Here is a 13,708-nt window from a genome sequence, read left to right on the forward strand (position 1 = left end):
TCAGTGAGACTTACCCATAGTTCAGTCAGATTGCAGCCAAAAAGTTAAATTCATGCTGTATCCTTTCAGATTAGCAGCCAATATATTTCCTCCCAATTAAAAGGAATATTATAACCCTTTTTAACAGTGAAAACATAACTGAGTTGTTAAATGTATGGGATTACATAATAAATACCATCCGGGTTCTCTCTCTATAGAGAATATATATCGATATATTTATATAATTTGTCTATCCCTTCGATTGAAACCAACTTTAGGCTATTAGAGATCAATTTAGCCATCTGAAATTAAACTGTCCCATTCAAAGGGATACAGGAGAGACATCAAGGGTTGTAATGGCGGCCTCTCTATATCCCAGATTTACTCCGTTTCTAATATTGTCTCCTTTTGTGTGTATGTCAGTGTGCACTTTACTTTTAGAAGAGCAAATGGTGTCAACATTAAATGGCTGTCTCTGGGGATGATAGAGGTGTGTGCCCCCCCCCTCTTTCTTTTTCAGCTACTGACTGGAAGAAACATTTTTGAGATAAATCAAGAAACGGACATTTTGACGCCTTCCCTAAGTATAAGCAATATGGTTCCCGGATGCTTCCCTTCCTTATGAATGGCAGCAGGAAGGATCTGACCCCAGCTGTAGCCATGGAGGGAAAAGCATCCCCAGGCTGCCACTTGTTCTGCATTCCCAGAACAAGGCCAGCTGGCCAGCCCCACAGCTGGAGGGAGGCCGCAAAAAGCAGGGCAAGGCATGCCAAGGAAAACCTCAGAGTCTCTTTCATTACGCAGGCTTCTATAAAAGGGATCTGATATACAGTATATATATATTTGTAAACAAACAAGCCAGCGAGATTTAGTCCTTGGGTTAATTTTACTTCCCCTCAAAAGTGATGAATTTTGTCAAAGTTGTGCATTTTTCCTCTGTTGACATTTGACACACAGACACCTATGCAGCTTAGGGTGGATTTTAAGCAGCTCAGTACCTGGGCATCTGGGACCTTTCTCTGATCCTCTTCTCTTCCCCAAAAGCCTCTGTGCTCCCTCGAGCCAAGGGTGAAGGATAAATGTTAATAGGATTGAAGGGGGAAGGTGAAAATGGCTTCTTCTTTGACCTCTTTGGCTATTGTGCACGGTTGTTGTTTTTAGCACAGCCTTTCAACAATATAAACTGCTCAAAAAAATAAAGGGAACACTTAAACAATACAATATAACTCCAAGTAAATCAAACTTCTGTGAAATCAAACTGTCCACTTAGGAAGCAACACTGATTGACAATCAATTTCACAGGCTGTTGTGCATGTTCAACTTTGTACAGAACAAAGTATTCAATGAGAATATTTCATTCATTCAGATCTAGGATGTGTTATTTGAGTGTTCCCTTTATTTTTTTGATACATATTTGATGGCTCTGGTTGTCATGCTGTCTAAGAGATTCTCCCTTGGGGTTTCTGTCAGAATGCTGACCAAAAGGAAAGGGGGGAGAGGATCACATTGCTTCTGATAGTGGCCACTCCAAAGTGTAGATTACAGAAGGAAGCTGTCCTCTACAGATCCTTCTCTCTTCTGGTCTCCAAAGGTCAGAGGTCGAAGGGCCTAGAAAAGGGTTGGTCTTGAGTTTGGGAACCTCCTGTTGATGAGCCTGTGATACAGACAACAATCCCAGGCAAGCAGATCTGAATCAATGGGGGTGGGTGGAGACCCCCTTCCGCCAATTCATAGCAATTTGGGATGACTTTACAGGCTGAATGTATAATCTGAAAATGGAACCTTACCATGAAATATTGCTCCTCCTGTCTTTCCCCTTTCTCAAAATCCTTCTCCCACCGCAATTTAAAACAAACCGCACTGCACAAATCATGCAAACTCTACAAATGCTTTTATTTGGAAACAAATCTAATCAACCTGAGGCATAAAGGAATCCAGCATGGGCGCTCAACACCAATTCAGATCTTAAGAATGAAAAACATTTTTTAAAAAAATAGGTTTCAATAGGAAACCAACCAGCCTAATAACAATAGACAGGCCCTGTTAATCTTAACATGGAATTAATTCTCAAGCAAGCAGCATTCTGTTTTAAGATACTTTTATCTTTTGGCTGGATTGTGCTTACTGGGGAAAAAAAATTGAAGAATACATTCCACATACTTCCCTAGAAGGTATTTATAATCCAGGCTGCTAATTTTAATTCCAATTCCAATTTAATTCCCTGAATTGAGTAAATTCAGAGAAAACCAGGAGGCCTAAGAAGAAGTTAAGTTTGGGAAGAATGGAAAAATCGCAGTTCCCCTTGAGAAACGGTTTGCAGCAAAGCAGAAGTTGGATTCTGCACACTTTGCACATTATTTATTATTATTACTTATTAGATTCGTGTGCCGCCCCTCTCCGTAGACCCCCCCCCCTCCGTACAGTTACCTACATGCAGGAGCCTATCCGGCAGTCCAAGAAAATCTGTTCCCGCACCAAAGAAAAGCTTCTGCAGAGGCCTTCCCGAGAGGCAAAAGGGCCGCATGGGGGTTCCCTTCCTCTGATTCCAGGCGTCAATTTCAAGGAGCAGGAATCCTCAAAGTGGCCAGTTATGGCAAATACTAAGACCCCAAAATATTGCAAAGCCCGTCACCTTCTCTGTCTGCAGAGAGAAGAAAGGCGGAAAGGGGAAAGGAATGAAACTTACAAGCCAGGGATGTGTTTTTCCCAAGAGTTGCTCCCGAGAAGCCTCCCAAACTGTGCAGACCAGACCGGACCTCACTTTCCCGAGGAAGTTTTTACGCCGGCTGCTTTCTCTCCTGGCAAAGGCGGCGCTGTGAAGGCTGCACTTCGGCCAATGGCCCGTGAAAGAGACGGCGGGCTTGTTTCTAGGAGCTTCTCTCTCCCACCCCCACCCCCCTTTCCTGGTCACCCCCGTGACATGGTTGGGGGGAGAGAGAGAACGAGAAGGTTCTGCGGTTTGGAGACAAATAAAGGGGGAGGGGGGAGCAGCAGCAAGGAGGTCGGCGGTCAAGCTTTTGAACTTTCTGCCGGGGAAGAGGAGAAGCGAAGTTTGGAAGGCAAGCGCAGAGTTTCAGCTTCACGGAGTTTCCCGTTGGAAAGGAACTATTTTAGCCAGGCACCCAACTGTCCCCACAATCAAGAGGAGGAGGCCGCTATGAGGGAGGGAATGAATCAAGGAAGGAAGGAGGGAGGGAGGGAGGGAAAGAAGGAAGGAAGAGGAAGGAAGGAAGGAAGGAAGGAAAAGGAAGGGAGGGAGGAGAAAGAAGAAAGGGAGGAAGGAAGGAAAAGGAAGGGAGGGAGGAGAAAGAAGAAAGGGAGGAAGGAAGGAAGGAAGGAGAAGGATGGAATGGGGGAAGGAAAGGAGGAAGGAAAGAAAGGAAGGGTGGGAGGGAGGAGAAGGAAGGAAGGAAGGAAGAACGGAAGGAAGGAAGCATTGTGGGGACACTCCCTTCCTTCTTTTGGACAAAACAGAGGAAGCAAGGCGCCGTTTCCCCATTACTTTCCCGGGTGGAGCGGATCCTCGAGCGGACGAGTTCAGGCCGATTACAAGCGCCTGTACGGTCAAGTTCGCCGAAGATCGGGAGCTTGGAAGAGGCCGAGGCCGCCTTCTCCGCTGCCGCCGCCACCATCTCCGACCCAGCTACTTTGCCGGCCGACCAAAAGCTGCCGATTCTCAAAACCGGACGAAAGGCGAGACCCTCCGCAAATACAGGCTGGCCAGGTCAATAAAGGAGAGGGCGCGTCTCTCGGGGTTGCCCTCTCCGCTCTCCTCCTCTTCCTCCTCCTCCTACCGCCAGCCGATCATAGAAGCGGAGTCTCTGGGCAGCTAGTCCGACCCGGGGACGAGGCGAAAGCCAGCGGAAGGGTCCCGAGGCCGGGAAGCAGTGGAGGGGCAGCGCTTCGCCTTCAAAGCCCTTTTCGGCTGTCTAAGAAAAACAGCCTCCGGCTCAGGGCAAAGAACCAACCGCTGTCTTATTTACTTCTGGGTACCTGGGCTTAAAACACTTCTTTATTTCATAATTATTTTTATGCGCGAGTTTTGTATGTGTGCGTACGCGCGGAAGAGGGCGAAATAAAGCATAAAACAAAACAAAAGGATTTGTCCCAAAGGACTCTACTGCTAAATCTTGCGTGACGCCCGGTCTGCCCTTAAAATATATTTAAAATTACCCTTAAAATATATTTAAAGTATTTACCGCCTAACTAACCTCCCTTCCGAAAGCTATTTTAAAAACAGGCCCATGCTAAGAAATAATAATAATAATAATAATAATAATAATAATAATAATAATAATAGTAATAATAATAGTAATAATAATAATAGTAATAATAAATAATAATAAATAATAATAATAAAATTTGAACATAGGAATGGTAGAATTCTGCAATTGTAGAATTGTAGCTTCCTAAAAAATAAATAGAATTTCAAAGGAAGAAACTGCTCTCCGGATTTTCTAGAGCCGCACAAGCGGGTTATTTGTTTTGCTAAATGGGGGAAAAAAAGATGGCGCCATTACTTCTTGTTACTGTTGTTGTTATTTAGGATCACTGTTTTGTAGGGGGTGGCAATTTACGCCAAAATATAACAGAATCCAGTCAGGTTGCCGATAGAGGCGAATATTGGGATTTTTCACAATGGATGCGATCTCAGCTCTTATCAGGGAACCGAGAGCCGATCCCGACCCCGCTCGTCCCATCTCGCTCCTTCACGCGCGCCCCCGCCCGCCCCCCGCGCGCGCCCGCGGATCCATCAGCGCCAGATTGAGGGGCCCGCCCGTCTTCTGCGCGTCGCCCTCCCCGACGTGCGGCCAGCTGCCTTGCCCCCTCCCGCCCCCCCCCAACTCTCTGCCTTGACACGAGGCGCAGGCAGACATCTCTATTGGCACCCGTGTCTTCTGCTCAGCCGGTCTCCTGGGAAGGGAGGGGCGGAGGTTTGAGGAACCCCCCGTCGGGTTCGGCCAAAACCGTCGGGCATCTTCCGAAGGGGCCGCCCGCCGCCCGGCTCTTTCCCGCCGAGCCATTTCCAACTAGCGGCTCTCCCTTCCCCGTCAGCCTCTTCCCCCAACCTCCCACCCCACTCCTTGAAAGTCCAGGGGGGACGGGGGTCCCTTCTCCTCCTCCGGGGAAGACTGAAGGTTTCTGCCTCTTTGCTCCCTAAAGCTGTGGCCGGCGCTCGCTGCGATCAGAGGTCCCCCGATCCCCTCCTCCCCTTCCCCGCTAGCTCTCTCTCTCTCTCTCTCTGCCCTCTGATCCAAAGGTTGCCCCTTTCTCGCCTGGGCTCGAAGGAGGAAGTGCCCACCGGGATTTGGAAAGCGCTGCCCACTACCCGCCGCATAACAGAAGGAGGGAGAGAGAGAAGGAGAGAGGGGGGGAGGGAGGGAGGGAGGGAGAGGGAGACAGGGAGAGAGGAGGAAGAGAGAGGGAAAGAGGGAGAGAGGGGGAGGGAGAGCGGGAGAGGGGGAGAGAAAGACAGAGAGAGAGAGAAAGAGAGATGGAGAGAGAGAAAGGGAGGTAGGGGGAGAGAGGGAGAAGGAGAGAGAGTGTGGGAGAGGGGGAGAGAGAAAGAGAGAGAGAGAAAGACAGAGAGGGGGAGAGCGAAAGAGAGTGAGAGAGGGAATAAGAGAGAAAGAAAGGGGGAGAGAAAGAGAGAAAGGGGGAGGGAGGGAGAGGGGGGAAGAGAGAGAAAGAAAGGGGGAGAGAAGGAGAGAGAGAGGCAGAGAGAAAAAGAAAGAGAGAGAGACAGAGAGGGGGCCTGTGACAGAGAGAGAAGCAGAAACAGAGAGAGAGAGAGAGGAGGCGGATCGGAGCACAGGACTCGCTAGTGGCGATTAGCCCATCCAAAGAGGGGGAAGTCTGGGATTGACGGGCCGGAGCGACCAATGAGAGGGCGCCTGGAGAATGGCCCGGCTGCTGTTAAAGGGGGGCAGGCGGTGGGAGAGGAGCTGCCAGTCCAGCCAAGCTTCTAAGCGGGAGGAGACGCGGGGTGGAGAGCGAGAGATAAAAACCAGCCACTGCAGCGGCGCCCACCTCGACACAAGGGAACGAGGAGGAGGAGGAGGAGAGGCGAAGGGGAAGACCGGGGAGGACGCGCGGGCGCCCCACCCCCACCGCGCGCGCCGAAGAGAGGAGGAGGAGAAAGGACCGGCTCTCCCCCTCGCGGTTGGAGTCCGTCCATGGCGGGCGCTAGCCATGCCTGAGTGGGACCCGCGCCCGGCCTGAGGGAGGCACGCTGGGCGCTTCCCACCGCCCGCCTTATTGTTTCCCGGACTGCTTTCTTCTTCTCTCCTTTCAATTCCCATCACCGCCCTCTTTCCCTCCTTCCCTCCCCCTCCCTCCCTCCCAAACTTCAAGTGAGCGTTTGAGGCATTTGTGCTGAGGAGAAAAAAGGCGCCGTTTTCCTTCCCCTCGCCGAGAAAACCGAGGCGGCAAGTTTTTTTGGGAGCCAGTCAGTCAAAGCCGAATGGCGGGCAGCTAGCGGCGAAAGAGAAAAGAAGGCGGTTGATTCCAAAGCGGGGACGGTCAGGGGGGGACGGGACGGGAGGGAGGAGGCGAAGCTCGGCTGTGTTTGTTTTCGGGAAGCGCGTGCGGCTTCTGAGGGAAAAGAGAGAGAAAAACCGCGCGCCGCTCTCCTTAGCGCGCGCGCGCGCCCTCCTTTTCCCTCCGCCCTTGTCGACGTGCGGGCGCGAGAGCGAGCCAGCGCAGGCGCGCGTCCGGCTCTCCCTCTCTCCCCTATTTAGCGGCTCGCCTGTGTTGCGCGAGAGCCTGTTTTGGTTGTGACTGTGGCGCTGACATCTCTCTTCGGCTGAGGGGGAGGGGGGGCTGATTTTGGTTACCTCGTGTGGGTTTTTTAATTTTTTTTTTCCCAGGGAAAAGCGAGTCACTCCCCCCTCTTTCTCCCTCCCCCCCCCGTCCTCGCCCTCTCTCTCTCTCTCTCCGGACTGCTCTTCGCCTTTTCGCCCCTCCAGGGCTGCCCTTCCCTCAAGCGTCCCCGCCTCAGCCGTTTAATAGCCTCCGAGTCGCCGCCTGCGCCTGGACTTGCCTCAGCGGCGCCCTTCCTTCCTTCCTTCCTTCGTTCGCTTCGGACCCCGGACCTCGGAGGGGCGTCGGAGCGGCATGCTGCTGGATGCGGGGCCTCAGTTCCCCGCGCTGGGCGTGGGCACCTTCGCCCGCCACCCTCCCCCGTCGGCGGCCGAGATGCAGGAGCGCGAGCTGAGCCTGCAGAACAGCTTCGTGGACTCGGCGGCGGCGGCGGCGGCGGCTCACCTGGGCGCCTTCAAGCTCAACGCGGCGGCGGCGGCAGCGGCAGCGGCTCACGAGCTCTCGCCGGGCCAAGGCTCGGCTTTCAGCTCCCAGGCGCCCGCTTACCCGCACGCCGCCCACGTCGGCTCTTACTCGGGGCCGCCTTTCAACTCCCCGCGGGACTTCTTGTTTCGCAGCCGGGGCTTCGGGGAGCCCGCGGCGGGCGGAGGCGGACAGCACGGGCTTTTCGGGGCGGCGGCGGCGGCCGGCGGGAGCCTCCACCACCCGCACGCCGAGGCGCAGAGCCACCTGCTCTTCCCGGGCATCGGCGACCAGCATGGCGCGCCCGGTTCCCCCAATGTCCTCAACGGGCAGATGCGCTTGGGCTTACCCGGGGAAGTCTTCGGCCGGTCGGATCAGTACCGGCAGGTGTCGAGCCCTCGGACTGACCCTTACTCGGCGGCCCAGCTCCACGGCCAGTACGGCCCCATGAATATGAACATGGGCATGAACATGGCGGCGCACCACGCTCACCACCCGCACGCCCACCCGCACGCCCACCACCACCATCACCACCACCACCACCCGGGGGCCTTCTTCCGCTACATGCGCCAGCAGTGCATCAAGCAGGAGCTCATCTGCAAGTGGATCGACCCGGAGCAGCTCAGCAGCCCCAAAAAGAGCTGCAACAAAACTTTCAGCACCATGCACGAGCTGGTCACCCACGTCTCCGTCGAGCACGTCGGCGGGCCCGAGCAGAGCAACCACATCTGCTTCTGGGAGGAGTGCCCGCGCGAAGGGAAGCCCTTCAAGGCCAAGTACAAGCTGGTCAACCACATCCGCGTGCACACGGGCGAGAAGCCCTTCCCCTGCCCCTTCCCCGGCTGCGGCAAGGTCTTCGCCCGCTCCGAGAACCTCAAGATCCACAAAAGGACGCACACGGGTCAGTCGGGGCGGAGGGAGGGAGCGGGGACGGGGTGGGGGCGGCTGGGGGACGGGGGGAGGGCAGGTCGGTTAAGGGGAGAAAAATCTCAAATAGAAAGGATCGCTTCGCTCCTCCGTCTACATGGTTGGTAAACCCTTTAGTTTATTTTAATCCTTGCGTTTTGCTTTAAATAATTTTTGTTTTAATTTTTGGCCTGTTTTTTAAAAAAAGAATATTTTTAAAGGTCCACGCTAGTCTCGCTATTGAGTTTCGCACACCCCGATCAGAGTAAATACCAAACGCCAGTAAAGTAAACCATAGTTAGGAGCCAGCTATTTTATTTTGGCTTGGGAGACCGAAGCACCGGCCCCGCTAGAGCTGGAAATGCCTTGTGGGGAAGAAAGGCGGCAAAAACCGAGCTGTTTCCCCTCCGGCCTTTTTTGAGCGTTGCAACAAAGGGGAACTCGTAGATTTCGAGCCCAGCAAAATATACAATTCCGAGGACGCCGATTTTGGAAACCCGCCCGATTTATTCCTGGATAAATATGTAGAAATCTGGAATTTAACCGAGATACGCGCATAAGCCAGGAGAATGAATGACCTACGGCGGCTGTAAAAAAAAAACGAGCGTGGGGAAATGAAAAGAGATCTGCTTTTCTTCCCAATTGAGTTCTGTTTAAGGCGCCCTCCCTCCTTTCCCGGAACGACGCTGTTGCTTTTCATTTTAAGACGATGAGAAATAAGCACTTTCTCCTTTTGAAAGTCTCTCAGCCGCAGCCGCTGAAGTACACTGCTCCCAAAAGATAAAGGGAATGTTTCATTCATTCAGATCTAGGATGTGTTATTTGAGTTTTCCCCTTTATTTCTTTGAGCAGTGTATTTTGCATTATCTGGGTTTGTATTAGGCAAACAACTGCCGGGAAATTTAACTTTCGGGCTCAGAAATCCTCTGCTTTAGAGGGCCAAAACGACCCGCGATTTTGCAGCGGAGTCCAAGCGATGAAATTTAAAAAAAAAGACTGTCAGTTTCCAAAAGTTTTTTCTCGCGACCACAATTTGAGCTCAGCCTTTCTTTTTCCCTCCCTTCTTTTCCCTAAAAAACAAAAGTCAAATATTTGAGCGATTTCCGGACACCAGTATTTACGAAGAGTCTTTTTGGGTTGTGTTGTTGACGTGTTGAGGACAAGCCGAGGTGCCAGACAGGGTTTTAACGAGGTTTATAACAAACCCGAGACGTTGATTTGCAGGGCGATGGCTGCGGTTTGGGCACTGAGCGGTTTGCCTTTAAAGGATCCATTTACCTACTAATGGATTTTATTTTCGTGTGTGTGTGAAATTGCCCATTTCTCCCACCTCCCATTTGAGAGGGAGGGGAGCGGAGGTGGTGGGGTTTGAATTTCTCACACCTCCAAACTACTCGGAAATCTGGCAACGGGGCGGGAGGGGAAAAAAGGTGGAAGAATATTCCAAGAAAAGAGTGTTGGGGGTATTTTCTTCCAGAGTCCTTTCCCACAATACACCACCCCCCAAAAAAATTTCCACCCCAAACCCCAGGATTAACTTCCAATGTCCCTTTAAAAAAATAAATAAAAATTAAAATAAACACCCAGCACTTTTTCAGATCTTGGGTCGCTATGCTGGTTAGTTTTATTAAATCTGGATTGACCCGAGAAGCTCCTTTTGCTTCTAAGCTGTATCCCGAAATAGATACAGCTATTCTCTCGCTTTCCCTCCCGGGCAATTTAGGCTTTGAAACAACGGCCACAGGTTGTCCTTTCACACGTGTGTGTGTGTGTTTATGTCCGCCCTAGAAAACCAAGTTTAACAGCTCCCGGGACTTTCTCAAATTTCCTGGTTGTCCTGTTTTGCCTAAGCCATAGCGCACTGCCTCCTTTTAGCCTTCTCAGCGCGAGAAAGTATGCGGGATTTTCAAATTAAGGATGCTTAGAAAATAAAGGTGGCGTTTGGTCACTTGAGTAACGCCTCCCTTTTAGGCCTCCTGGCCTATTCCGCTTCCTCTGCAGCCGCCCCCTCGCCGCAGGTCTTTCCGTCCCTGCAAAAGGATTCATAGAAACATGAATCCAAAAAATAAAGGGAACACTTTAAAAACAGAATACAACTCCAAGTAAATCAAACTGTCCACTTAGGAAGCAACAGTGATTGACAATCAATTTCATTTTGTTGTCAGCTCATTCAACTTTGTACAGAACCAAGTATTCAATGAGAATATTTCATTCATTCATTCAGATCTAGGATGTTTTATTTGAGTGGCCCCTTTAATTTTTTGAGCAGGGTATGTTTATCCCAGGCATATTTAAATTCAGTTCCCGTGGATTTACCATCCACGCCTGCTGGAAGTTTGTTCCAAGCATCTATTCCTCTTTCAGTCAAATAATATTTTCTCGTGTTGCTTCGGATCTTTTCCCCCAACTAACCTCAGATTGTGCCCCCTCGTTCTTGTGTTATTCCTTGGTTTAGTTGGGCTGGCTCGGGCCTCGGGTGGGCCGGTCTTTTCTTGCGAGCGATTTATTTAACACCCCACTCCTCCTTTCTTTCCAGGGGAAAAACCCTTCCAGTGCGAGTTCGAAGGCTGCGACCGGCGCTTCGCCAACAGCAGCGACCGGAAGAAGCACATGCACGTCCACACTTCGGACAAGCCCTACTTGTGTAAAATGTGCGACAAGTCCTACACCCACCCCAGCTCCCTGCGGAAACACATGAAGGTAAACCCGTTGACGCTGCGAGCAAGCCCGCTTAAGAAAGAGGGTGGGGGCGGTAGAAGGGAAGGGGACTGGGGGGACCAAGAGGGAGAGCCAAGGGCGAGAGAGAGGGGGGGAGCAGCGGAGGGATGGCCTGGGCTCATGGAAAAACCGAGCATCCCCTTGAAACCAAGGCTTGGGCAGAGGGAGCCCTCGAGTTGAATCGCAAACGCCTGCTTTTCTGCGCCATAAATTTCTATAACTTTAGTTTGCTGTGGATTCTGGGGAATCCAGAGCATGATACCACGGTCTTTCGAGACTGAAGGATGCCAAGGCAAGTTTGCTTGGCGCAGGACGGGATTGGGCTTCTCTGCGCTTTTTTGGGGAGGATGGAAATTAACCCCCCCCCTTTTTTTAAAAGAAGGACTAAGGCGGGGAACTCGCAGCCTTTAGTTCTGGGAAACCTCCTCCCCGTTTTAACGTTTTTATTTAAAAGGAGAAAAATAGTATTCATTATTAATAATACAATAAAAATCGAGTACCAATTGAACAGGACAAAACCACCAGTTGTAAAACCACCGGATACCTTACAACACACATCTTTGGGAAGGATTGGATAGAATAGAATAGAGAATAGAATAGAATAGAAAATAGAATAGAATAGAATAGAAAATAGTATAGAATAGAATTGAATTCTTTATTGGCCAAGTGAGGGATTGTTTAAGGATTGTTTTTTATGTATATCAATTGGATTGTTTACTATTGTACCTTTTATATGCTGTGAGCCGCCCCGAGTCCTTGGAGAGGGCCGGCATACAAATCCAATTAAACCTGAAACTTGGCCAAGTGTGATTGGACACACAAGGAATTTGTCTTTGCTGCATACACGGATGGATAAAAATGCCAAATCCTCTCTAAACATCTAATGCTAGAAATTGTCCTTGCTTTGCCTGATAGGTCCACGAATCATCCCCGCAAGTCTCCGACTCCTCGCCTGCTGCCAGCTCCGGCTACGAATCCTCCACCCCTCCCGGCTTGGTGTCCCCCAGCACAGAGACCCAAAGTACGGCCGCCTCCAACTTGTCCCCGGCGGCTGCTGCGGCCGCCGCCGCCGCAGCGGCAGCAGTGGCGGCTTCTGCGGTCCATCGGAGCGGTAGCGGCGGCGGCACGGGTGGCTCAGGCGGCGGCGGCGGAGGAGGAGGAGGAGGAGGAGGGAGCCATAGTGGCCTCACCTCCAATTTCAACGAGTGGTACGTCTGAGGACGCCCGGTGGTGCTGCTGTCACTCTTCTCGGATCCCCAGCAATCGGAGTCCCTTTTGCAGGTCTCTTATTTTTGTCTCTCATTCACTCTCTTTTCCCCCCCTTTGGCTTGAATTCGAAACATTCCGAAGCAGAGAGAAGGGGAAAGATTGAGAGAGAGAGAGAGGGAGGGAGAAATGCGGAGAGGGCTCTTTAAAATAAATAAATAAATAAAAGTGGACTAAGGAGGAGAGGAAGGAAGTCTTCAAAGCAGCAGAGGGTTCTTTCTCCCCTAGAGACAGCCGCTGCCTCCAGGCTTGCAAAATATTCCGTATGCAGAAATTTGTCCACCAAGCGCCTTGCAAGAACAAAAGATCAGAGCTCGTCCATCTCCCAGTTGTACATAGAAGAATCCAAGGTGGTAATCAACCTTTTCTTATTGTATAGAAATTGGTCCACTTTGTGAGCTATGGGTTGTTTTTCCTTTTTCTCACTCGGAGCTCTTTCTGCCTCTTTAGCATCCTTTTCTTCTATCTTCTCTTCTCCTTCCCTTCTCTTCTCTTCCCTTCTTTTTTATTCTCTTCTCCTGTCCTCTTCTCTCCTCTCCTCCTTTCTTCTCTCCTTGCTCTCCTTTCCTCCCCTCCTCTTTTCTTCTCTTCTCTACTTCCTCTCCTTTCCTCTTCTCTTCTCTACTTCCTCTCCTTTCCTCTTCTCTTCTCTTTCCTCTCCTTTCCTCTTCTCTTCTTTTCTTCCTCTCCCCCTTCCTCATTCTTGAATCCACCAATTTTAAAACGGGAGAATGAAAGCAAATTGTCCCCCACCCCCTGTAATCGTGGTATTTAATATTGTGTTCCCTTTTAAAAGAGGCAACTTTGATTGTAAACTTCATTGAAATATAGATCTGAAAGATTTTTTTTTTAAAAAAAGTGCCAAAGTCTCTATGTTGTTTTCAAAAAGGACCCAGATAAATTTCCCCCTTCGCCCAACACTTGTGAATGTATTTTCTGTTAGCTGGGTTTGCATGTGATGTTTTAGTGCTTTTTGATAGTTCCTGTTTGGAAATTTGTGGGGGTGGGAGTAGGGTAAATAAATGTAGTGCTGTTAGGGATTTTCTTTTTGTAATAGCACCCTTCCTTGTGTAAATACCTATTGCCATATTTATCCATTTGTAATTAAATTATGGTATTAACTTGCTACAGAGGAAACAGTATTTATAAAAAGTTTCTTAACTATAAATATGTACAATTGTGAGCATAAACTGTTTCAGAATTTTTTTATTTGGAGGTTTATGTGGTTTCATCATTTCTTGTGATTTTTTTGAGAGTAATGCATACAGAAATATAATAAAATGTGTTGAAACTGCAGTCCATGATATTTTTAATTCACATATATCTTTTATCTTTATCCCAATAAATTAAAAGTGTTCACACTTGGTTAGAGGGAGGCTATTAAGTTGATTTTTAAAAGCAATTAAAATCAACCATAATTGTAGAAATTATACGAAGGAAATACTGTGCTACGTACTACTTTCTTTTTTAATTGTAAAACCCATTTTACATTTCAAAAGCTCAAATAGTATAACCCCTTCCCAGAATTGCAGGCTGAACTTGCATATGCACATTT

General features: G+C 49.8%; 1 protein-coding gene across 1 annotated transcript; it reads left to right on the plus strand.

The window, feature by feature from the left end:
- Positions 1-5,903: 5,903 nt before the first annotated feature.
- ZIC2 (Zic family member 2) lies at positions 5,904-13,449 on the plus strand. The gene is made up of 3 exons (XM_070751227.1): positions 5,904-8,164; positions 10,706-10,869; positions 11,803-13,449. The coding sequence occupies exons 1-3, from the start codon at positions 7,096-7,098 to the stop codon at positions 12,103-12,105; spliced, it is 1,536 nt and encodes a 511-aa protein (XP_070607328.1). The 5' UTR covers positions 5,904-7,095; the 3' UTR covers positions 12,106-13,449.
- The last annotated feature ends 259 nt before the right edge of the window (positions 13,450-13,708 follow it).

The sequence above is a fragment of the Erythrolamprus reginae genome, chromosome 4, assembly GCF_031021105.1.
Source record: "Erythrolamprus reginae isolate rEryReg1 chromosome 4, rEryReg1.hap1, whole genome shotgun sequence".
NCBI classification, from domain to species: Eukaryota; Metazoa; Chordata; class Lepidosauria; order Squamata; family Dipsadidae; genus Erythrolamprus; species Erythrolamprus reginae.

Excerpts from the sequence above, each read along its gene's own strand:
- ZIC2 (XM_070751227.1), top strand. The coding sequence starts at position 7,096 with ATGCTGCTGGATGCGGGGCCTCAGTTCCCCGCGCTGGGCGTGGGCACC. Across the intron at positions 8,165-10,705 it reads CCACAAAAGGACGCACACGG|GGGAAAAACCCTTCCAGTGC; the intron begins GTCAGTCGGGGC and ends CTTTCTTTCCAG. Across the intron at positions 10,870-11,802 it reads CCCTGCGGAAACACATGAAG|GTCCACGAATCATCCCCGCA; the intron begins GTAAACCCGTTG and ends TTTGCCTGATAG.